Source organism: Phymastichus coffea, unplaced genomic scaffold, assembly GCF_024137745.1.
Source record: "Phymastichus coffea isolate CEN01 unplaced genomic scaffold, Cenicafe_Pcof_1.1 PCOF00018, whole genome shotgun sequence".
NCBI lineage: Eukaryota > Metazoa > Arthropoda > Insecta > Hymenoptera > Eulophidae > Phymastichus > Phymastichus coffea.
In genome coordinates this window covers 343,710-371,223 of record NW_026706829.1, presented here as the reverse complement: position 1 = coordinate 371,223, position 27,514 = coordinate 343,710, and the positions used below count along the sequence as shown (strand labels likewise).

General features: G+C 36.4%; 1 protein-coding gene across 2 annotated transcripts in view; it reads left to right on the top strand.

Moving 5' to 3' along the window:
• The window catches only part of LOC131675316 (dynein heavy chain, cytoplasmic), a 995,688-nt gene that overhangs the window by 824,451 nt on the left and 143,723 nt on the right, over nt 1–27,514 (top strand). For both annotated transcript variants that reach the window (XM_058954251.1, XM_058954250.1), the window contains one exon: nt 13,743–14,463. In XM_058954251.1, coding sequence (XP_058810234.1) covers nt 13,743–14,463 — 721 coding nt within the window. The remainder of the gene's footprint in view (nt 1–13,742; nt 14,464–27,514) is intronic.

The following is a 27,514-nucleotide window of genomic DNA, read 5'->3' as shown; positions in this document are numbered from 1 at the left end:
TTGATAGTCGAGTGTGATAAAATATTTGTCTATCAATGCAGAAGCTTCCAAAAACGAACCGCTGCGTTATGTTTGATCATGGCTCTGATGATCTCTCTCATTAAAATAGTATCCTCCGATGAATGCTTCGACTTAGCTTGGTATGAAGAGCTAAAGTATTGAGAGGCTCTCGTCTCAGGAATCAAGGTTAAAACCAATACACGAGAAACTAACAATATTCTAGCCGCACTGATAGATAAAGGGAAATGTTCTGCAGGTAGTTACTTCATCAACGGCCATCAGTATGATAGCGTATACGTCTATGTGGAACTTACGATAGCCGGGCAAAAGTTCTATGCAAGTGTATATAGAGAAAAGTATACAATATACCTCTCGACCAACACACAATGTGCCTACTCAAACGGTCATTGCTTCACCAACGATAAAACTTACGCGTTCTGGAAAATAACTCTGGAGCCATCGTACAATTACAACAAATACGAAGTCTTATATTAAGGACAAGGTATCAAGGTACACGATAACGTTACCAGTGTTTCCGACTTATATTTTGTCAACTCAACTAGCGACAAACAGTTCGGATTATCAAGCGGAGAAGGTTTCGATTTATGCGGAAATCGCCTTATCACCATTGAACACCCGAAACTTTTCATCGTTGAAACGGAACTTGGACGTTTACTCCCAGTCAAACAACTCAATATTCCTGATAGGGACTGATACTTGAGACAGTTTTTCCCATTTTATCTGAAACCAAAATATAGTCTCACCAAAGGATGCTAAACCCTACAATATCTCGCCGAACAAACAGATCCAAGAAGTGGTAGTCCCTTTCTTAGGCTCCACACTTTTTTTTCTCTAGGGGGAAGGTGTTACGTTCCGATAAGGCTGACACAGACATAAGGATACCATACGTTCGTATGTTTTTGTTACTGAAACTCTGGAAGATCTCTTCAAAAAGTCCTCTCACGGAGTCAAGCGAAAAAATCAGGCAAAATTAGCTAATGAAGTGAATATCATAATTAATTCACGAACGCGTTCTAAACATAAAACGATTTCCCCTGCATGTACGTCGACAAGAGCGGAGCGCACTATTTCCATTCACTAAATATCAAATTTTTCTAACTCGTGATGAGCCAAGGTGGGGAAATTAGTGCTACCACAAAGAATTCTTTGTTAACGATAGTCATTATACAACTCTCTTTCAATAATTAGTTAAGTTCCTAGCTTATCCTTTTGTTATATTTCTCTTGAGAAATAATCACTTCTAACTACATAAGTGTAACTAGTCGTTCCGAGCATATATATTTTAAAATTGTTGTTTATTTCGCAAATTCCTCGACGAACTTCTGCCGAGCGTGAGTGACTATGAATGGCACATGCGTGCAACCGTTCTGACATTAGGAGGAAACACATCAATCCACAACATCGTCAATAAAGAAGCTGAAGTGCAGAGGCTCATTTAGAGGAACATCAAAATCAGCCAAATAAAATTATTACGCCCTGACCTACGGAAGCTATTGAACTCATCAATAGGTAATAAGGACGAACGTTTCTCATTACCTAGGGTTGAATTTTGTTTAACTATCTTACTATATTTTCACTAGCTTTGCCGCCTCCGCACTGTATTTCTTGAATAATTCACTAATCAGGAACTTACAGTAATCAATACACATTAACAAGACGTAACAGCCTATGTTACTACTTATCAAGTGACTTTTAATATTCCACTATACTATTTATCATATAATGAACAAACAAAACTTATTGTTACTGTGATTGTTTTGATTGTGATTATTTTAGAATATTTATTACTTTTGAAATTTTATTTTAATTTGCAATAATAATGTAACATTCAACTTTGATGATTCACCAAATATTGAATTAAGATAATAATTATTTAAACCTTGGAAGCAGCATTTATTACAATATCACAAAAAAAATTATTATTTTCTAATAAAAATTATATTTTTTCAATAAAAGTTTTCCGGAAGAAGACTTCTGTTTAGAATTGGAATATAAATAGTGATAGTGGATTACTTATTTTTCATCTTCTAATTTGTCTGGAAAGATCGTATAATCTACAAAATTGTCAATTCTCCGGACTTAAACTGATACTAGTTAATTACAAATTATCGGAAACTCACTAACCATATAAACTTGTTTACGTCGATTAGCCTATAAACTAACTTCGTTGGTGGGCATATGTTATAATATATCGTGTTTCTGCATTCTGATTTTACTTCTCCATTCATGTCTTCAGTCGCATTGATCTGCTTAGTCATTGCATTTCCGTTGAATTCAATAATTTAATTATCTAAATTCGTCTTCTTTATCTCTAAGGGGGTAGTTTCAACGAAACGACTTTTGTGTACTTTAATTACTTTACTTAAAATTATTTATAGTTTTTTTACTTACTTATGCTATGTTTCATCATCTCGGCAACATTGACAAGAATATTACTACATCCAATTTTGTCATATAATCTTCTGTCATATAATCAGTGTCAACAATTGAAAAGCATATGCTCTTTATCATTTTCTTCATATCCATAGAGGTTACAAACCTGACGGTTTTACTCTGTTTCTTAAAAATACGTGGTACTTTATTTTCGAATACGAAATAAACGAATAATCTCTAAAGTCCGATACCCAGCACGTAGAAGGTACGTATCAAACACCATGTGGCGAGAAGACATTGCGCGATGTATCAACATGCCCGTACGACACGCGACTGCTTCAAAGCATGCTAGCTGCATCGCGTCAACTGCCCGCGAGGGAGACCACGCGAGACGCACCCATACCTTTTTTGGAGGGGGCAGAGATAGCAAAGGCCTTCCTGACCTGATGCTGAAGCTACGACATGGATCAAAGTACAGAACATCTGGACGGGCCAGACCTCGACGAGTCAATGATTAATAACGCGCGACATACGCCGTATAATAGGATGATGGAAACTGGAGTTCTCCAGTGAGAGCCACGCCAGCGCGAATACGTTCCTATCTCATCTAGATAATCTATGAAACGGCACCGGCCTATCCGAAGAAGAGATGCTATTGTCCATGTCCGAGGTTCTTACTGAGACGACCCTGACGTGTTTTGAAACCGCGTTCAACAGCAGTAATGGTTAGCATGGGAAATATAGGATCTATTCCAACGACCAGATGAGCCTATCAACGTGTATATTGTCAATATATTGGGATTACTGAAGCGGTTTCACCCACTGATGGAATATGAACAACTATACCTGTTTCGCACTAATTTATACGCAAAAATCCAGGTTCTTGTATAACGGGCGGAGATATCTACGGTAAGAAAATTGAACAAATTCGCGTCGGAAACATAACACACGCTGAGCCAAAGAAAAATTAAGCGAAAGACATAAAATCCACAAATCACTTTGTAACTCGTGTTTACATACCGCAAAGCTTCGAGTGACGCGAATTCAAAACGGACCAAAGTAGGGATCGTAGGGACTGAGAAGATCTAGACCGAAGATAGATTGAACTAGTGGAGCGATTACCGAGGAGAATCGCACAAAAAGTGGGGAATCCGTTGCCACCAAGCGAGGGAGCAGATGAGCCTACACTGGCTGCTATCGGTCACAGAAAAAAGGCGATCGAAATCAACGCTTCAGAGTAGTTGATGAAGACGCTACAGAATCTAGCAAAGAGCCTCGAATCAAACTTTGACAGAGCCAACCCGAAGACCGATTCGAGAAAAACAATAGATACCAGCGGAAGGAAATTGACTTCTTTAAACTCTTTAAATGTAACAAGTGTGGGCTAATAAGTTTTATGCTAATTGCAGCAAAGAAAACGAAGATCAGAGCGGTTATCCGGGATCAACCCAATTTCAAAAGCAATAGTCATCGCTCTAGAAAAAGTACCGCCAAACTCGTCGGGAAACAGTGCGGCGGTCAAACGTCCTGAGACCGGGATGATCGGCGACAACCCAAGTAGAGTTCCGATAAGAAGACTAATGCGAAACGGATATCCAGCATGACATGTACGAATAAACTAGCCCAGATCAAAAGAGGATATTTCCACGACTTCAGAGTTATCGCCACGAAGAGCTAGACTTATCTCTTGATTTACTTGCGCTGACGCAGCATGATCGAAAGAATCTCTTGGAGGCATTTGCTTTGCTCCAACTCAGCGAGACCACGAGCAATATGGCGATTCGAGAGCAAACTAACACCGCGGTTAAAGATTGACGGGGAGCTGGTAGACAGCCCGGTCCGTCTCGATACCCCAGTTGAGGGAGCAGATGAAAATATTATTGCGCCTTCAGAGGTATCAGAAGTAGGAACTAATCCCACTCCTAGAAATTTCCACACTGGTCTCACGGCGTTGAGAGCAACGACCGTCTACGAGCGTGCTCGTGTGCAGCATCAGTCATGAGTAGCTGCAAGCACTACGGCATCTCAAGAACCAAACGAACTCTTGGGCCAAGATACAACGGTTTATTCACTGGAACAAGATATCCGATGGTGGTTACTAATAGGAATAGGAGATTATAGTATGAAGGCCCTATTCGTTTCAGGAACATCGACTACCGCGATGGAGACTATCTTCCGGCAAATGGCTTCTAACGTAAACGTGAAAATAGACGTCACAGATAACAGATCGGTAGAATTATCTAATGAAAGCCACGCGAAGATAATTGATCACGTGATATTACCGATAATCGTAGATAGCTTAACACTACCGACGAGGTATTTTAGGAGTAAATTTTATAAAGCACTTCCGGATGGTTCTATACCCGGACGAATATGTCTTGCCTTTCAAGACCTCGCAAGTCCAGATAAAGTTAGAGTTGGAAACTCTGACAGCGAAATCTTTATAGGCGCACCCTGGCGGTGCCAAAGTAACATCAGAGCAACAGTGCCTATTAAATCAAACGGTCAACGATGCCTCAGCGGAAGCCTCGAGGTTCTGGGGTGCTCATTGAATATTGAGCACGAAATTCGAACGGGTAATGCTGAGTCTATCAAATAGAGATACTACCCAGTATCTCACAAGGTCGAGCAACAGATGCATCAATTGGTCCGGGATATGCTAGCTAAAGGCGTGATCGAGCCGATGTATAGTAGTTTATGTAGCACGATAGTAATGATATGTAGGATGGATCGTTCTGTTTTTGCATTGACTTTAGAAAGGTCAATAAAGTGACGGAACAGAATGCGTATCCACTATTCTTCATACAAGATATATTGAGATGGCTAAGAAATGTCCCTATATTTTCACCTTTAACTTCAGCAGCGTGTATCATCTGACAGTGCTTTCGCATCTCCCTGTTTGGAAGATATTACAATAATATCGTGTGAATTCCAAGAATATCTGCAGCATATCAAGCTCGTGTTGTAACAGCAGAAGGCGACCGGTTTAACCATCAGTCAGAAGAAAAGTGAATTCGGAAAAGCGGAAGTGAGGTACTTAAGGTCACTAGAAAACCAGGTAGGTTAAAACTAAACCCTGAGAAGATATAGGCCATCCTCGAATATCCCAGACGACAAAATATGACGCAACTGCGTGTTTACCTACACCGCCTTTATTAGTAGCGACGCTTCTACTGCTTCTCTCAACGTGTAGTCAATCGATAACCAGACTTACGAAGAAGAAATGCGTATGGTCAACAATATTCCATAAGAACTGGGAACAGTATTTGCCGAAATTAAGGTTCACATTAAATACCGCGCTTTACAATACAACGGGGGTGAGTTCAGCGATGCTCAAGTATACAAGATTTTATATCACAAGCAAGCTATAGTATTCCCGAAGAATTTTGGTGCACTGAATCCAAATCTAGCCTCAAAATTGTTTCATCATGTCAAGTTTTAGAGATATCCTGACTCTAAATGTGTAAAAAACCCTGTTTTTTGACATACTTAAAATTATGTAGTATCGTAAATAAATTTTTTCAGAAAAACTATTTAAAGTATCTTAAAGTACAAATTATTTCCTTTTAAATGCCGTTGAGTTTGCCTAAATATCTTTTTTTTCGTCGAGATATCGCATTTTAAAATTTTTATATTCAGGAATTTCTTAAAATTCGAAAATCCATTAACCTTTTGTTGCATAAATTTTTTGTTTAGTGAATTTATTCGAACATTATTACTCGGAGGTTTTTGAAGTCACTGATCACAAATCTGAAGTCAACGCAGATTCACGCATATACACACGCACACGCACGCATTTTTTCAAAAAATTATACTCGTAATAGGATAGATCGAAAGTTCAGACAATTTTACGTCAGAAATGTCTGTTCCTGATTTCTATTTCTGATAAAAGAACAATCGAAAAGAGTAAAAGTAAATCGTCCACTTAGAACTTAATAGGTTAATGGATTTTCGAATTTTCAGAAATTCCTGAATATAAAAATTTCAAGATGCGATATCTTGGCGAAAAAAAAAATTTTTAGGCAAACTGAACGGCATTTTAAAGGGGAAAATTTGTACTATAAGCAGTTATGCTTTAAATAGTTTTCTGTGATAAAATTTATTTACGATGCTACATAACCTCAAATATGTCAAAAAACCATGCTTTTTGCACTTTTAAGTTAAGGTATCTCAAATATCTGATGTGATGGAACAATTCTAAGGCCAGATTTGGATTCAGCACACTATAATCCTTCGGGAATACCATAGTTGGCTTGTGATACAGAAAATAATCTATTATTTATATACCTGTGTTATTAGCGGTAACCTAGGCCGTCGGACACTCTAAAGCGCACCTAGGATATCGATGTGGAAGCTGTTGAAGGACTTGTCCAAATGTTTAGATGGATCGAGCGATTAAAAGAGGGACGAAGGCTAGCTTATTTCGTTAAAAAATCTTCAACGCTACACGCATTAAGGCAAGCCAAATATTACAATTTCAAGCGACGGCTCATGAGTTTTTAAATCGAGAATTGTTATGGACACGTACCGTGTCCTATTAAACGCCGCTCATGGAATAATCGCGAAATTGATTCCAAAATTTATCGATCCATATGATATCACCGAAGTTCACAGCTTGAATTGGTATCGTCTCGCCAATCACCAGGAAGAAATTGACGCGTTAATGCAAGCGAAAAATCTGGAACTGAACATCAGCTCGTATTGCTTACCGAAAGACGAGGATTCAGAGGACTCTCATTAATCAAGGAGGACAACCCCATTGCTAACAAAATTAAAAAGAGAACGCTAACACGCTAGTATAGCCGGCAACACATGTCGACGCTGCCGGGTCGCCTTGCGAGGGCTAATCTAGCGCACCCACCATTATGCTCTGTAATCACATAAACGATGGAGTTGAGAGCTTCATCCACGGAAAGAATCTCTAACGCCTCCTAGACGACAGTAACGGAAACGTTCGCGAAAAGAACCTCCACCACCATTCGGACAGCAGTAGTGAGAGCGCTCGCAACTGCCTCAATAGCCATGTAAGCCGACGATAGCTCCTCCCTTCGGTTCCCCTAGATGTCCTCTCAGTGTGATCAGTAACTTCACTCTGACGTGAGTGGGACACTCAGCATCCTGCAGGGAAAACCCTACGCATACGATAGATATTTACGCTGAGATAAGCTGAGATAAATTTAGCGTCTCCGCCAGGTTTTCTTTTGGCTTTTATTAGTTTTCCTCTGGGCTTTCAAATATTTAATAAACATTTACATAATAATTAAAGATTCATGTATTTATGTTGCATTTAGATGACATATCTAAGATTAAAATTTTTTTTTACTGTTTCATATGTAGTATTCTACTAACAAAACAAGAATGCAAACTAATAAAAGAAATGATTACTAATAAAAAAATACAGGATGAAATAAAAATTTGTGCGTATCTTTTTATTAATCAGTTCTATCTTTTGTCAGCTATTTACACCATTTCCGGTAGTAATAGAAATATAAATTTTCATTACGTTTGTATAAAATAACTGTCAATTTTATAAATCTTAATCAATATTTTATATATTATTAAAATTTTCTATGGAGTAATATGTATGAAATAATAAAAAAGTATTATTGATCTAACGGACTGTCTGAAAACTATTCTGTAAATTTCATTTAATCCATTAAGATTGAAGTAAACACTCAGTTAAAAAGGATCACATTAAACGTGTCATTCATAGGCATTTCGTTTCACTTATCTATTAATTATGTAAAAGAATTGGTAGGTAATTCCTGTGATGAGAGGGAAGAGAAACCGAAAAGACGAATTTGTACCTGTTATCAATTTATTGGCTAAATTCCTTATTTTGCTGTTTATTATAATGTTTCTAGTACAGTGTTGATATTAATTGTGTAATTTCTGCTATTTTGTCGATTATTTTTGTTAAAGCCGGAGCGACTTCTGGTATTCCCTGGTGCAGAGAATTAAGTCTTGTATCATGATAGCGAATGATGCTGGCAGTTTAAATTGTTGTTTATTTTTGGTTATTCTTGTGACACTGTTACTCGCGTTGCTGCTGACATTGCTTTTATTAAATTGTTAGTAAATTTCTAATACTTTTAAAATATTTAGTGCCGTTTTTTGCAGCTTTGACAGTATTTCTTATCCAGTAATAGCTGTAACTGGTGCTCTTCTAATTTTTTGTTCGCTGAATTTCTTATGTATAAGGTTGTTATTAACTTTGATCTTCATGATACTTATTTTGTTGATTTTTTTTTGTTTTGAGTGATTGGTTTAAAGACACTTGCTGTGTATCCATCGCACAGCTCGTGAGTACCCGTCGGTGCGCAGTTCTAAACGTTGTAGACGCCCCTGTAAATCCTTATTATTTAACGACATAATCTATTTTTCTATGGTCCAGCTTGTTTCTTCCTTCATAAATTATTTATTGTAGCTTTTTGTGCTTTATTACAAATTCGTTAATAAATTCAAGAACTTCCGCTATGTATAAAAGATATGTGAAGTGCGTGATTTCACGCACGTTTACACTGCCTAATCATTTGCGCGCAAATCACGCTATATTTCAGCGAGCGTAATTACTTTACCTACTTATATCCATGTCCATTTTTCTCATGATTACTATATCTCCCTTTATTTTTAGGTTTCTTTTCAATCATTTGACAACTTCCCATTTCTTCTTACACTCCATAATTCCTTCTAAATCTGTTATTATAATATTATCTCTGCTACTTTTTCTCTTTATTTTTTCCACTATTATCTTCACTTCCTCCTTGGTCTCTATTCCATACTCTATTCCTTCCTTTTCTTCCCCTTCTATGTAGTGTTTTCATTTCTTTACTTCTTCCTCTATCTATTTTATTCTTATACCCTATTTTTCTTGCCATTTGTTCGTCTTTAGTATTTTTCTCCAATTTTCTCAGTTTTTCTCTTATCACTTTTAGTTCTCTCCTCTAATTTTCTATCGCCTCGTTATGCTTTTTTATTATCTCTTTGAGCACTTTTTCCTATCTTCTCTTTTTCTTTTCTCTTTTTTAAATCTGTCTACAATTCCTTTCATCACTTTTTTCATGTTTTTTTTCTCTTCTCTCTTTATTTGTCTTTCTTAATCCTCTCATAATTTTAATCAACACCTTTTTCGTGCTATCACTTCTCCTTTTTCTCGCATCTACTATAAAAATTTTACCCATTTTTTCTTGCCCTTCCGGGTCCCGCTACTTTTCTCGCTTTCATTCCTGAACTTCGTCCTCAGTTATATTTCTTTTGACGCTTCACATTTTCTCCGTTTTTCATCTCTCTTACCATTCCTTCATTCTGTTTTCTGCTTCTTCTTATATCTCTCTTCCACCTCCTTCGATTCCGTTCTTTCCTTGTTTCTTTCCGCCACGTAATTCTTTTTTACTTTTGCCGCCTCCTATTGTGCACATATCCTTTATCTCTACTTTTATTGACCCTCTCTAACTATCTGTTTCTACCTTCAGTCCCCTCCCTTTTATGTGCTGGTCTTTATGTTTCTATATTTTTCTCTTTTCTACCTTCCGCGATTTCCTTCTTTATCCCTAATCTTACTTGTCTTTTCCCTCTGTTTTCAGCTTTTTTCTTACCTTATATTTTCTTATTTTTTTATTATTTCACATTCCTTGCTCCTCTCCTTCCCTTCAATCCCTTATTACATTTTTCTTTTTATTTTCTATCTTATTTTTTGTAAATCTTATTAATCACCGCAAGCAAACACGTCTATTCTTCTCAACGTTCACTATGAATCTCTAGGTATACGAGGTCTGTCCGGAAAGTATCGGGCCTACCTTTATATTTTCGTGCTAGCGTTATTCTTTATCATCTGGTAGATGGAATCCTTCAAAGTTGATTGAATAACACGGTTCCATCGATGTTTCCACTTTTCAAAACAGTCCTGGAACTTACTTTTAGGGTTAGCCTTAAGTATACTCGCCGCATTGTTTTCAACCGTTGTTTTGCCATCGAATCGGTGTCCTTCGAGTGGTATTTTTAGTTTTGGAAACAGCCAAAAGTCACAAGGGGCTATGTCGGGACTGTATGGAGGTTTGTGACGAGAGCATAAGCTATTGAGTAGCTGGCTCTGTCTGTTTCTCTCCCACCTTCTCTGCTACTCGGCGACAGCATCGAGCATATTGCCATATAGATGGCTAATGTTGTCTCTTTAAGGTTGGCGCGGAGAGGCGGACTGCGGACGAGCGGGAGAGAGGGAAAATGAGTCGGCTTGGAGAGAATGAGAGAGAGAGAGAGAGAAAGAGAGAGAGAGCGAGAGCAAGCATGAGCCTATCCGCATATCTACGCGTAGCTAGCGGTGGGTAGCCATGGTGGGAGAAGCGAGCACGCGGCGAAAAAGATTTTGGTAGCGCGCCAGTTGTGACCTGTGCGGAAGAAAGGAAGGAAGTAACAATTAGCAGCGAAACAGAAAGACGTGGCAACAAGGCAGATTGCAGCGTCAGAGAGAGACTCGCAGCAGCATTCATCTTCGCAGCAGGGCAGCAAAGAGACAACAGATTGTCCTCGCTTCCAACAGCAAGGTCTCGGTGGCAGCAGATAAGGATTACATCGGCTCATCATCACTCTCTCTCAGGTCACGTAAAGTTCTCTCTTTCTCTTTGTATTGCCGGGCTCGCATCATTTCGAACGGCGGAGTGTCAGTGCGTTCCATTCGCACGACATTCTAAGCGGACTTTGTCTCGGCGGTTTTTCGTTTTCTTTGTCTCGCGCGTGGCATACAATAATAATTTTTCATTTCATAATTTATACAGTGGTCGAAATATTGTCCTGTGCGTGTACTCGCACGGATAACGGCACGTAGCGTAGTCCGATGCGTTTTATACGCATCGGCAGAATTTATAATTAGTAATTACATATAAGAACATTGTATTTTAAAATATATGAAATTGTTATTTTGCACAAATCTATTTTGTTTATTTAAAAACCTGCCCGAATCTCTCTTTTTCTTAAAACTATTAATCTAGGTGCGGCACGGATTCGTGGCGACGATTAGCCCATCGTCGCCATTACAGTGGAGCGAATAGCCTCCCATACCCACTGATAAAAAAATTGATTACGCCTTGGGCTAGAGCCCATTGCACGGCTCCCATTCGAATAAAAGGCGTAGCGTAACAGGTTGTTGAAGCAATGCGATATTGTGTTTACTCAAAAACTGCTACACAAGATTGGATGAATGCGCTGACGAGCCAGTCACCACTTTCCCAAAAGTGCGGCCGGTTTCTTCTTACTGCATTACGCAAACGTTTCAAAATTTGAACGTAGTATTCTTTATTGATTATCTGATCTGTTGGTGCATATTCGTCATGTACAACACTTTCACAATCGAAAAAAACAATCAACATTGACTTAACATTGCTCCGACTTTGACGTGCTTTTTTTGGTCTTGGCGATTCAGAATGCTTCCACTGTGAAGATTGTTGTTTTGTTTCAGGATCATAACCATAAACCCATGATTCATCACCTGTAATAACTTTTCTAAGCACATTATTATTATTATTAACCTTTCCAGATTGTCCAGAACGATTTCTAAGCGAATGTTCTTCTGCTCTGCTGTAAACAATTTTGGGAGGAATTTCGCACACACGCGTTTCATTCCTGAATTTTCGGTTAAAATTTCTGAAATGATAGTTTTTGGTATCCCAAGTTCTTCTTCTAGTTCTCGCACAGTCATACGACGATCTTGTTCGATTGTAAGTCGCACCCGCTCTATTATTATTATTATTATTATTATTATCTGCGGTTTTTGTCGTCAAAGGTCAGCCGGAACGAGAATCACTATCGACAGAAGTGTGACCATCCTTGAACCGTTTATACCACTCTTTTATTCGTGTTTTGCTCATACACTCTCTTCCGAAGGCCTTTTGCATCATTTCAATAGTTTCCGAACTCGTTTTTTTCGAGTTGAAAGCAAAATTTGACGCAAATTCGTTGATCTTGTTTTTCAATCATTTTTGACAATATCTAAATCCGACGAACGCGAAAAAGACACTGTAAACAAAGACACGCTGCGTATGAAATATACGTCCGGCAGGTGTCAGTAAGTTGTAACACGTACGTTAATAATTTAAGCCCGAACAACGTTGCGTCATAAATTATTTAAGGGGAAAGGCTCGGAAGGCACACTCGCTTCGTTGCGGAAAATTAACGAGGGCTATGTCGTCCGGTAATATCAATAATCGCAATGTAACTAATTACGAGAGAGACAGGTTAAACAGAATAAACTCATCAGTTCAGCTATTTTACACTTTATTACAACAATAACGTACATACAGCGTTCGACGTGTGCGTCGGCCGAGTCAGGGCTAAGTTCGTTCCGTGCGAATTAACGCACAGGAGACAGAACATCACCTTACAACTTGTCCCGCGAATTCCGCGAGGGCGATGCGAGTTCACGCATGCAACCGCTCGTCCGTGTCCGGCCTATACGATGCTCGGAGAGAGAGAAATCGAGGCACGCACCGAGAAACAAAAAAGATACCTGACCTTGGGAGGGAGTGCTGCTGCAGAAGTCCGCGTCTTCTGGGCCAACGATGTCGTCCTCGAAATGCGGGTTTCTGAATGGATGCAGATGGTCCTGTCCTCCTTTTCTATTCTGTTCACTCAATCTGCTTATCGCACACACTTCTCGGTTGCGAGGCTCAACTCTCCAAATTAATTGCTAGTTGAAGCCGCACTGACTGCGATCTCGCACCTTCCGCGACGTCTTACTCGCCCCTCCTCCCTATAGGTACTCAAAAACGGCCGAGCGCCGCCGGCTACGCACACATGTGCGACTCATGCCGGCGACACTACTTCTCTCTCTCCTCCCCTGCTCTCCGCTCTTGCCCTATCCCTCCAACGCCAGACATCTCCGCCGATCAGGAATCAAACCTGCAACAAAGCCACATCGTGCGTCGATACTCGGCTTTAATCAACCAAGACCGATGTGGCAGCGGCTCAGGGGAAGGCACGCGGAAGAGAGAGAGAGGCGGACAGGGTGATCGAACTCAACAATCGATTCGCCCGTCACAAAGTAACCAATAGATTCGTGAGGCTTTACTGTTGACGTTTCTATCCGGTAGATGTCGCTCGAATACTATGGCGCAAAGATATAAACGTAGGCCCGATTATTTCTGGAGAGACCTCGTATAATATAATATATATCTTAACCATATGTTGATAAGAACGTTTCTTAATTTTAATCATCAGCTGTACTACTAACTTCAGTTAAATCATTATTATAAATCATCCCTCATATTTTAATCTTGATTCAATTAAAGTTATCATTATTATGTATATAATAATTAAAGGTTACTGTTCTATTGTTAATGATCGCTTATCATTTGCAGACCAGATCGGGTGATTGCAGCAGCATCTCTTGTAGTTACTTCAGTATTAGGAGGATCATTCATGAATTCTGCTGAAATCGAATTAGATTTTTCTTATGTAGTGGAGAACGAATTAAAATCATCTGTACCGGCTTTACTATGTTCAGTTCCGGGTTTTGATGCTTCTAGCCGAATAGACGATTTAGCAGCTGATTTAGGAAAATCAATTGTTAGCATAGCTATTGGATCAACTGAAGGATTTACTCAAGCAGACAGAGCTATAAATATAGCCGTGAAAGCTGGCAGATGGGTTCTTTTGAAAAATGTTCATCTAGCACCTCAATGGCTTGTACAATTAGAGAAAAAACTACATAGCATTCAACCTCATAATAATTTCAGATTATTTTTGACTATGGAAATCAATTCTAAAGTACCAGTTAATCTATTGAGAGCTGGGCGGATTTTTGTATTTGAACCTCCTCCAGGAATTAGAGCTAATTTACTGAGGACATTTAGTACTGTACCAGCATCACGTATGATGAAAGAACCAAATGAAAGAGCAAGATTATACTTTTTGTTAGCATGGTTTCACGCTATCGTACAAGAACGTTTACGTTATGTACCGTTAGGTTGGGCTAAACATTACGAATTTAATGAAAGTGATTTACGAGTAGCTTGTGATACTCTTGATACTTGGATAGAGTCAACAGCAATGGGAAGAACTAATTTACCGCCAGAAAAGGTAATAAAAATAAGCAAACTTAATATTAAATCCCATTAAGATTGCTGAAAAAGAATGTATATCAAATGACGAAGAACATAATCTAAATTTGTCTACAATAGTTGAATTATATAATACGATAACTTTTTCGGGTACCTCTCTCCAAATAACTATCCCTTCTATGTTAGTCCTTTAACATTTTTTGTTATATCAATTCTAATATGGTATGTTAACGTATAATATTATGGTTAACTATTAAGTTTAAGTCCTAGCATTTAATATTGAATTTTTCCAATTGTGAAAAAATTAAATAAGCTTGCTTTCAATGCTTTATTTTGGAAGTTTGATGAGTTTTTCAAATTATTATTTTAAATTTTATTTTATTAAATTTCTGATCTTAGGAGTTATTCCTGTACTGGGATAACTCCTAAGATCAGAAATTTAATAAAATAAAATCATCAAATATCAGGAGTGAAAACATAAGAATTTTTTATATTATTTTAAATTATTATATTTATTATTAAATTATTTGAAAAATATCCCTACGTATATTGTACAGTTTTTTTCTATGATTTCAACGATACTTTGATCAATTGCTTTTTATAAGAAACTTTATCTTTTTTAGTGTGTCTGATTCATCACGACCCAGGTCATCCTAGTTATTTAAGATTAGACTATCATCTTCATTATTTAACATCGTCTTAATCGATTTTTAATGCTTAATACTTTGTCATATGACTCATATGGGATCCTCATTTTATAGGTTTCACTCTGTAATCTGGAGATCAACTTAAAAAAGTCTAGAAATTTTTCGAGAATCACTTACACCAATTACTGAACTTTTCCTTAGATTCTTTTCTCCTTTTCCCTTGTTCTAAAATTCACTCTGGCATTCTAATATTGTCTCGTATTTTAATAACCGCAATAGTAATTGTTCTAGTTATTTCATGGTAGAAATGAAATAACTATTAAGTGATTGCTCTCTTAAACTACTAGCAATTTATAAACTTCAAGTGTGTAAAATTAAGCGTGAAATATTATCATTCTGAATATTTCTATAAATTTGCTCGAAGTTAATCCTTGATGGAAAACAAATTGTATTTTTACCTTTTAATCTCATACCGACTTAAAAAATGAAGCAAGGCAACACATCCATATTTTGACATATTTTATGATAAGAGTATTTATTCCATTAATAGACATTTTTGGAGAGTTATATATTTTTTCCTTTTTTCTTGTCAGATTTTTATTTCGCATTAACGTAAGTAATCTTATTGATTTAATCTTAATCTTACGAATCTTACAAGTCTTTAATATTACGATTATTTTTTTTATAAATAATTTGATCGTCGAGGAAAAAATAAATGTCAAAATGATTCACTTGCAATTTGCTTTTGTAAAAAGTTTCATCAGCAATTTCGGGAACCTCATCATACGTAATTGGTAACAATTCTATTAAAATGTATGTACGTAATTTGTAAAGAACAAATCCGATATAGAAAACGATTTAAGATACTTATTAGAAACTGACACAAACGTAATATTAAGGTCTTTACTCATAAATGACTAAATTTATATATGATTGCATTCTCGTGCTACAATGGAATATATCATACACTCAAAGAGAATAAAGGTAATACTATTTCTTCAACCTGCATGAAAAACCCAATGACATGTGCCAACGATTGACAGGAACAGCGGAATGAGCAATATTGCTTTGTCATACGCTTACCGAATTGGCGTCCTGATATACAAGAGATATACGACCGAAGCTACTGTTGTTGCTACCGCTATCGTTACCTTACTCCTTGTTGCCTTGTTCGTTACTTGTCTCGTTGCCCTGCTCGGCATTTACCTTGTTGCTTTGCTATTGCTCTGCCTCGTCGCTGTTCGTTCAAATGGCTGCGAGCGCCATTAAAGCGTACTTCGCCGATACTCACATTTACGATCCCGAGGACAAACGTTGATTGGGTGCTTCTCAAACATACCGACAATAATAACTCTTGAACACCCCTCGCGTATTCAACGTGCAACCACGACAAAGAAATATTGGCGAGCTGGCGTATCAACCTCGAAAAAAAAAACGATGGAAAACTGACGTATGTAATTCTTATTTCGAGAATTAAATCAATTAACTGTCAATTTTCCTCTCGCTCAGCTACACGCGCAAGCTTTCTTTCTCTCTCTCTCTTTCTCTCTATCTTTCTAGCTTTCCGCTCTTCATCTCATCATCCTTCTATCTTCTCTCCATCGCTTATTTTCGGTTCCACCAACCACCTCGCACCGCACTGCACTTCAAACAGAAAAAAATAGATATAAGAGTGTACACACACATGCACACAATTCTTAGTGCTGCGCACAGACGCTGACGAGAGCCCAAACGTAAAAGATCGGCCGAGCCGTGATTCTCCGTTACAAGTTTCGAATGTCGCGAGTACGACTCGTTTTAAACTGTGACTCTGGTATAGTGGTAGCAGAAGAAGGGAGAAATAACGCTGTAGACAGCGGGAATATTCAAATATTTGATGAATACAAATTAGTCACTTGTTACATAATTATTGGAAACAATATTTTTTACTTCATCTCAAGTCATAAAGGAATTTAATTAGACTAGAAAACAATTTTTGGTTGCCCATCATTTCATAAGCGAATTGCTCTCTATCGTATATTACTCATATATAAAAAAGTTAACCATATAATCCAGTTAACTAAAGTAACGTCAAATTCTGTCAAGTTCAAATCTTAATCGTATTTTAAAGAACTGAAAGAGGATTAGGTGTGTGACAAAAAAATTATTTTAAGTTATACCAGTACATTTCTGAAATTGTAAGGTTTTTGTAATTTTTTTCATAGTCACGAGTAAGGGATGATTCGCATTGTTATTAATTATTAAAATTGTTAATTAATTAATCCATAGACATACAAAAAACATGAGTAGTCTATAAAAAACGACGCATATATATACATAGCGTCCTATTTCACCTTGCCTAGCAAGATTTCTCAAAAGTTGTTTGGCTTCAAAGGGAACATATTTTGGTGACCTTACCTTAGTCTTGAAGATGATTTTCAAGGTCATTTCAAGGTTGTCACAAGATAGCATTGATTACTTCCATTTATTATAAGCACTAGACTTCGTGCAACTAATGTTTTGAAACAAAGTGAATATCGGAAAGCGATAATACTGTGCTTATTTGACAACGAGGGGCTTCTCTTCCACCAAATTCATGTCGCGAATGTTGAAAATAAAAGTAAAGTGAATTCCAAAAAAGATTAAATATCGAAAACGTAACAATTAATTTGTTGAATTATTTTATTCGAACAATATAAATGCTCATAATTTTCTCGGTTTGTTTTTTTTCTATGAGATCATCTTTGTTTTCAAATATGATTTCAGAGTGACACTGTCAGATCATTAGATCACTCTAAGATTGCAAACTGACAAGTTGTATTGCATTATTGATCTTGCTTTTTTGTACGTCTCGTGCAGTTTAATAAAAATCATTAAAACTAAAGCCTGGCTTCCAGTAACTTGCATTATCATAATTTTCATACATATATTTTAAAAGACCATCAAAATAATAACGACAGTTCGAAAGAAATAACATGACTAAAATAATAAACTATTATTTACTTGAAACATAAAATAAAAAGAAAAATACAATAAACTAATCACCGTCGATATTTGTAAATGGAGTTTAAATATAAATCCGTTAAAAAATCTTCTTGATTAAGTTACCAAAAATGAATATTTACCTAAAGTACTATCAAATAACAATTAAAATACACTACGCAACAAAATTTTTGGAATAAAAAGTTTCATCGATAAATTGCTTGTAATTCCATTAATTTGCATCGTATTGAGTTGATTTTTGTTTCATTTAAAAGGACATTATCTGTATATTTATACAAAAAATATGTTAAATACGTGCCAGTTAATGCCACATTTCTATGTCTTGATCAGGCTCAGTAACTATGCTTTCTTAAAAAATTTGATAGTTCGGACGTTACTTGGATAATTCTAATTTTTTTTAATTATTCGAACTTCATCGTAAAGTGCACTTTTTAACAAGTTCTTCAAAAAATTGATTTTAAACAATTTTTTTTGACCGTTTTTAAGAAAATCTTATGTTTTTCATAAATATCGTCAACATTAGCATTACCCAATGCGCATTGCGAGGAGGTTGTTAATCGGTTACTTATCATTTTTGCCCTAAAAAGGGCCGACTGTATGAATGATTTCTCAAATTAGGGATCTCGCGGCCTGTTACTTCCACAGTATTTTGTGACTCCAAACCGTATGTGCCTTTGGCATGTAATACAGTGTAGTGTCACCTCGGTGACGGAAAACCTCTCTTAAACGTTCTCACATATTAATGCATATTCTGGTAGTATCTTAAAATATCTCGTGCCAAATTTAATTTAGGATTCTCTCAAAACCCTAAAGGTTAGCGGGAGATCTCTATAATTTACGTAATCGCCTACCCATCATCTCTCATATACTTTATAGAATTGAGGTCTGGGCTATTAGCTGTATGAGGCAATATCTCTACGTTATTTTCTGCCAAGTAAGTACAAGTTGTCCTTGCAGTATGAGGGCGTGCATTATCCTGTATCAAGATGAATTTACGGCCCATTTGCCGACACATTGGAATTACGGACGGACGCAAAACATTCGTTTATGTAACGATCCCCTGTTAGTCCTAAGGATGAGAGAATCATTAGATCTGATCGATGGTTCCTTAATAGTTTAGCCCATACCAGAACAGATTCTCCACTAAACGCTCGAGTTGGATCAACGTGATTTGCTTCACAATGCTCTCGTCTACGTCAGTAAATTCAAATTCTAGTATCATTTCCGTAAAGATAAAATCGAAATTCGTCTGTAAAAGAAAAACTTCTCCACTGCCAAGGTCTACAATTTCAATAATTATGGAGGTATCGTAAATGAGCTCATCGAAGAATTTCTCTTAACATAAACACGAATTCATGATTTTACGTGATAAAAAAAATCGTAACCTCTTCGGCAAGACGGAGTATCACCTATATCAGTTTTGCCGTCCTTACAGGACTAAAAAATGGTATCAGGAAACAAGGGAAATGTAGCTTGACCGGTTCTCAGAGATTTTTAAAGTCGCTGAACACTAATTCGCATGCCAAACTTTTCCATTTCCCGTGAAAAAATCTGGAAATCTAGAAATTTAAGAGAGATTGTCTATCGTCGAGGTGGCAATATACGATATTAAATGCCTAAAGCAGATAGGTTAGAAAATACTGCAAAGGCGACGAGTCACGGGATCTCTAATTTCAGAAATGGTTTACACAACCGGCCCGTTTCCGGGCAAAAATAAAGTGTAAATCCGACCAACAATCTCCTCTTGGTACGCATCGAGTAATGCTAATGTTGACGGTATTTACGAAGAACACTCATGATTTTGTTAAAAATGGCATAACTCGGTTAAAAGAAATTGTATAAAATCGATTTTTTTAAAATTACTCGTTAAAAAGTGCACCATACGATGAAGTATGTGTAGGTTAAAAAATTTTGGAGTAATCCAGGTAAACGTCCAAACTATCAAGTTTCTTAAGAAAACATAGTTACTGGACCTGATTAAGACGTATAAATGGCATTGACTGGCACGTATTAACATATTTTTTGTATTAATATACAGATAATGTCCCTTAAAATGAAACAAAAATCAACTCAATACGATGTAAATTGATGGAGTTAAAAGCATTTCAAAAATGGGAATTTGTCGATGAAACATTTTGTTGTGATATTTTTGTTGTGCAGTGTACTAATAGAAAATCTAAAATTATTTATCCTAACAATAAAAGAATTAAAAAAAAAAAATACTGACTTATACATTAAAAAAAAAAACTGTATAAGGCGATTTTAAGAAAACATGTACCCGTCGATCAATGCTATTGAAATAAAAAAAGAAATTAAATTTTATTATCATATTGCATTTAGAAGTTCAAATATTTAACATAGAATAACCAAAAAACCATTTCCAGTATTCTTCGTCGAATTAACGACAAGCGAAAATAATAAGGAAATTTACGAAATTTTAAAACTCATGAATCAAATTATTCGTTTGGAACCATCGCATAAATAGTTATTCCTCAATGTATGTGTTGCTAAGTATATGGCCATATTAAAAATTATTGTAAGAAAACTCCTGTTTGTGTAAATATAAGAACATCTCTAAACCCAAAAGGGGCTAATCTCTACACAGTAATACAAGCAGAAAATCTGACACCAATATCGACCGGCGAACCAACCTACTGGCCCTCCAATAGTAAAAAACTATCTGATTTAATAAAGTTTGCACTTATAAAAGAGTTATATCCTAAATACCTACCAGTAAAATCGTACCTCAATTTAACTTCAGGCTATTTCCTAATCATAATGAATAATTAAAATCAAAACAAAGATTAGCTCTCTGTATATAATAAGAAAACAAGTTAAGATAAGTTCAGAGAAATACTAAGCGATAAACTAATTTTAATTATCGCTTAAAACTTAATAAGATATAGATAATGACATAGAAAATTTCAATAATAACATCTATAAAGCTCTGAACATGACAACTCCTGAATAGTCAAAAAACTACAAAACTAAAATACTTATCTCAAAAACAATTTCAATAAAATAAAAGAAAAAAGACACTTAGGAAAAATATGGCAAGGAAGTACACTACAATCAGCTAAAGCAAGGTATAGTCGGTCAATAAAAGAACTTAACCCTTATCGAACCAAACGTCCGGTTTCGTCCGTCGACTTTGAGTGCGGACATCAGTCTCATTTTCTGTCGAAAAAATTTGAGAATCGATACTTGGTTATCTTCAAGGGTGCTCTTTCGAATGGTACGATTAAAAAATTGATGAGAAAATTTGATAATACACATATTAATAACTAAGCTTCCTAAAACACTTGTGTAAGAACGTCTTTAGCTATTTTTAAAAAGATAATATTCTCAGTTCTCACCGCGTAAAGGTAGATGTTTATCCAGAGCGTTTCGGTGTTTTTTTTCTTTTATTATCTATTTTTTTAATTTTTTTATATTGTAATGTTTCTAAATTTTTTAAATATTTTTATAATTTTTCTATTTGTAAAATGTTATTTACGATAGATATCTGAGTATGTTTTGCAAATATAAGTTTTGCACCTTTGAGAGAATCTTTGGGTTCTAAAATTAAAATTGGTGGTGAATTGTGGGTATATGGTTATAATGTCGAAGCTAAACTCCGATCATTTCAATGGAAGACCCCAGAAGAGCCAACACACAAAAAAGCACGCCAAGTTCGATCAAATGTCAAGATTTTGCTCATTGTCTTCTTTGATTACCGTGGCGTAGTTCATCAGGAATTCTTACCACAAGGCCGTACGGTCAATATGGAACATTATTTTGAAATTATACGAGGTCTATCCGGAAAGTATCGGGCCTACGTTTATATCTTGGCGCCATAGTGTTCAAGCGACCTCTACCGGACAGAAACGTCAACAGTAAAGCCTCACAAATCTATTGGTTACATACTGATACCTGCCGGACGTATAGTTCATGCGCTGCGTGTCTTTGTTTACAGTGCCTTTTTCGCGTTCGTCGGATTTTGATATTGTCAAAAATGATTGAAAAACAAGATCAACGAATTTGCATCAAATTTTGCTTTCAACTCGAAAAAACGAGTTCGGAAACTATTGAAATGATGCAAAAGGCCTTCGGAAGCGAGTGTATGAGCAAAACACGAATAAAAGAGTGGTATAAACGGTTCATGGATGGCTGCACTTCTGTCGATAGTGATTCTCGTTCGGGCCGACCTTCGACGACAAAAACCGCAGATAATGTTGAGCGGGTGCGACTTGCAATCGAACAAGATCGTCGTATGACTGTGCGAGAATTAGAAGAAGACCTCGGGATACCAACAACTATCATTTCAGAAATTTTAAATTTAAATTTAATTATTAAATTTGTTGTTATTGTAGTACAAATTGTTTGCACAGAGTTATATCATATAGTAATACGTATAGATAATAAATAATAAATAAAATAATACAATGCCTGTCAGTGCGATCGTCGTAATAACATTATTATCAGGAACCTTAAATCCGAACTATGATGGAGAAATTAAGTTTACAGATAATGAAAAAGAAAGATCATTACAGGATATGCTGGCAGAAATAATAACGTATTGCTTAATAAGTTTTGATTGTGTAGAAAAAGAAACAATGCTATATTTTTATGATGACAATGAAGTTATTGCAGAAGATGTTGAATACAAAGAAAATGAAACAGGCGCTTACAAAGTATGATGCACAAAACGTACGAGGTCGGTCCGGAAAGTATCGGGCCTACCTTTATATTTTCGTGCTAGCGTTATTCTTTATCATCTGGTGGGTGGTATCCTTCAAAGTAATCCCCACTTGATTGAATAACACGGTTCCATCGATGTTTCCACTTTTCAAAACAGTCCTGGAACTCACTTTTAGGGATAAAGTGGTTTGAGGATAAAGTGGAAGGATTAAACGGTGATACCCCGTTACAATATATATAAATAAAAACTGCAATTCGTAATACAAAATATTGCACACAAGACTTACACAATTCAGTTACATAAAAATGTTAAATTAACAGAGGAAAAAATAAAACAATTAAATTAGCAAATAATTTTCTTGAAAATTTATATGTAAAGCCGCGTAACAAGAATATAACAAATTATATACAGGGTGTCCAAAAAGTAACGATACACCTGAGAAATTTTCTAAGCCGGTTATTTTTTTAACCGGGTGAAGGTTGTTCTTGAAGTAACTTTTTACGAGGAATCCGATGGTAACCTTGGATTTGACCTTGAACCTCATTTTCAAGGTTATTTTGAGGTCAACCTCATTTTTTTAAATGGAAACCTCTATTTTTTATGGCGGAATCGGAAAGAGCGGAAAATTTTACGTCCAGATATGTATTGAGGTATGAGTTTGAGGTAACCCCTAGAGGTCAACTGCAGGTCAAAGTATGAATTCTTAAAAATCTCGCGAATTCAGTGGTTAAACAAAACAAACAAAAGGATAACACCAGGTAACTTTCAACGGTGCTCTTTAATTTGTCCTTGAACCTCATTTTCAAGGTTATTTTGAGGTCAACCTCATTTTTTTAATGGGTACCCCTATTTTTTATGGCGGAATCGAAAAAAGTGAAGACTCTCACGTATGGATGAGTTGAGGTTTGAGGTTAATGTGACCTCTAGAGGTCAGATGAAGGTCGAACTGTGGCTTTGTAATAGTACCGGGATTTTAGTGGTACAAGGAAGCAAATAAAGGTCATGGAAACCCCCATTTTCGACAGCGGCAATCGAAAGAGCGGAAAATTTCATATCCAAATATCTACTTAGATCATAAGTCAAGTTTAAAACTTTAAAATTTTTTAAAGTTTTTTTCATAAAGGAGAAGGGTATTTATTTAGTAATTGCCCATCGGAGATCCGTAACCTTGAATTTAACCTTCAACCTCATTATCAAGGTTTTTTCAAGATCAATTTTTTTTACTTTTAGCGTTACCCAGGAACAACGACGTGGACGTAGTAAAATCTGTCCCCTTGGGGTGCTTTATTTTCGTGAGTTCCCCTCTCCTCTCACGATCGGGGTGCTTGATTTTTGTGAGTTCCCCTCGCCTCTCACTATCGGGGTGCTTTATTTTCGTGAGTTCCCCTCACCTCTCACGATCGGGATGCTTGATTTTCGTGAGTTCCCCTGGCCTCTCACGTATGATTTATCTTACATCAGCACATCTTATTTTAAGTGCTCGAAATGTTCACCGTTCACTTCTTGACAGTAAGCTAATCGGTGGTAAAAAGCATCAACAGCATTTTGGATCATTTCAGTGGGAATGAGAGCTGATTCGTCTATGATCCTTTGACGTAATTCGTCCAAGTTTTGGGGTTTAGTTTTGTATACCTGATCCTTTAGATAACCCCAATAGAAATAATCTAAAGGCGTCAAATAGGGGGACCTAGCTGGCCATTCAATTGTGCTTCTCCTTCCTATCCACCGATTATCAAACACCTCATCTAAGTAAATTCGAACGTCTCGTCCATAGTGAGCTGCAGCACCATCCTGCTGATACCTTGTATTTTCGAAGTTGTCTCCGACTATTTCTCTAATTGCTGGAACTATTTGATTACCAGGCATCTCTTCATAATTTTGAGCGTTTAAGTTACCATCAATAAAGAATGGCCCTATGATTCGATTATTCACTATTCCAGCCCAAACATTCAACTTCTGCGGATATTGCGATTTATCTTCTCGCATCCAGTGTGGATTTTCCGCAGCCCAGTACCTGCAATTATGTCGATTTAATGTTCCGTCAAGTTGAAAAGTTGCTTCATCAGAGAAAACTATGTTTGATGGAAGATTTGGATTTTCAATTATACGTGCCATCATATCTTCACAAAACTCAACACGACGATCGAAATCGTCTTCATTCAACTTGTGAACCAGGTGTACTTTAAACGGATGGAATTTTGCTGTTTTTAAAATGATATGTACGGACGATGTACTTATGTCATGCTCTTGAGCAACTCTGCGGATGGAATTATGTGGATTTTCAGTGAATGATAATAGAACATTTAATAAATTCTCTTCATTTGTTGCTGAGCGTGGTCTGCCTGACTTAGGTAGATTTCTGACATGGCCAAAATTTACAAACCTTGAAATAGTATTCTGAACAGTAGACACAGCAATTGGAGTTCTATTAACCCGAAATGTCTCATTAAAAAGATTTCTCACTGCCCTGTAAGATCTTTCTACTCCACCCCAGCCTCTCATCATAAGAAGTAATATTCTTTCTCGTTCAGTGAGGCGTTCCATTTTAAGTCAGCGAATCGAAATTTACTCAAAAATCAATCAGAATTAAAAACAAAAAGTTTGCAACCCAAATAAATGTTTTCAAAAAATGAAAATTATAATTTGAGTACTTTTACAAAAAAGTTCTACTACAGTCCGACTAATGCACTAATGCTTTATGGAGATTTTCGAATGGTAAAATCTTTTCAAATATGTTGCTTTTTTAAATATTAATTTTTGAAAATGCAATTGTCCCGAAGAATAAGCTCAAAACGATAAAGTTAGGCATAGTACATTTCCTGAGGATAGAACCAAGTGAAATTGTTAGTGGATTTTCAATGAATAGGTATGGGATAGTAACCTTAAAAAGTTTAACCGGCTAATCAAGTTATTAAGAAAATAAGCGTAAAAAATCATTGTTGATAGGCGAGGGGAACTCACGAAAATCAAGCACCCCGATCGTGAGAGGAGAGGGGAACTCACGAAAATAAAGCACCCCAAAGGGACAGATTTTACTACGTCCACGTCGTTGTTCCTGGGTAACGCTAAAAGTAAAAAAAATTGATCTTGAAAAAACCTTGATATTGAGGTTGAAGGTTAAATTCAAGGTTACGGATCTCCGAAGGGCAATTACTAAATAAATACCCTTCTCCATTATGAAAAAAACTTTAAAAAATTTTAGGGCGTCTTTAAGTTTGGATGACCTTCGACTGACCTTAAACTTTAAGTTCGCCCTTGACTTATGATCTTAGTAGATATTTGGATGTGAAATTTTCCGCTCTTTCGATTGCCGCTGTCGAAAATGGGGGTTTCCATGACCTTTATTTGCTTCCTTGTACCACTAAAATCCCGGTACTATTACAAAGCCACAGTTCGATCTTCATCCGACCCCTAGAGGTCACATTAATCTCAAACCTCAACTCATCCATACGTGAGAGTCTTCACTTTTTTCGATTCCGCCATAAAAAATAGGGGTACCCATTAAAAAAAATGAGGTTGACCTCAAAATAACCTTGAAAATGAGGTTCAAGGTCAAATCCAAGGTTACCATCGGATTCCTCGTAAAAAGTTACTTCAAGAACAACCTTCACCCGGTTAAAAAAATAACCGGCTTAGAAAATTTCTCAGGTGTATCATTACTTTTTGGACACCCTGTATAGTATAACTTTTTATAGCCCAGCCGGTCAATCAAGACCAACATTCCAGTCAATCAAGGCAAGACTGTATGCGAATTAATCACTCGTGATTACAACCAATAAAAATTAGTAAATACTGAAAGTATCTTCCGTTCATTTCCTGAGAATAATCCAATCGATTATAAAAGCTATTGGTGGTGTTGGTGATGTATTCGTTTGGTATACTCGTTATAGCAGATTCGTTTAATATGCGTTGTTACAAATCTTATAATTTCTCACGTTTCGTTTTGAAAACTCTATCTTTTAGATAGCCTCACAGAAGATAATCAGTGTAGTTAGATCAGGCAATCGAGCTGGCCAGTCAATAAATCTTCTAATACCTAAACAACCATCTTTAAAGAAGACGTCCAAATAATTGCATACATTGCTTCCATAGCGAGGTGGAGCGTCATTTCAGTTGAAGTATGTATGCTCAAAATTTTGACCAGTTATTTTTATTATTCTAGGGACGATTTAGTAGCAAAGCATGGTTTCATATTTTGTTGTAATGAAAGAGCCTTTAACAAAATACGGACCTATCAACTAATTATTCAATATTTTATATCAAGTATTCAATTGTTGAGGGTATTGCGTTTTGACTTCTCGTATCCAATGAGGATTAGTATCAGCACGATATGTGTAGTTATGTCTATTGAAATATCCATTTAGCTCAAATGTTGCTTCATTACAGAAAACTATGTTGATAGGAAAGTTTGGATCATAATTAATTAGTGTCATCATATCCTCACAAAATTTTAGCCTACGATTGAAATGACATTCATTCAATTCATGAACAAATTTGAATATGAATGGATGAAATTTGTTTTTCTTTAGTATTATGGAAATAGAATCTTCACTAATATCATGCTCCTGAGCAGCTTTTCTAGTACAACAATGAAGATTTTCAGTGAAAGATAACAAAACATCAAATAACACAGGTCAACATGATTTATATCGCACGAACATGAGCAACATATTCCGAAGGTTTATGATGCGCTGAACACGAACCTAGCATCAAAAATGCTCTATCACGTTACATTTTCGAGATATTCTAACCTAAAAGTG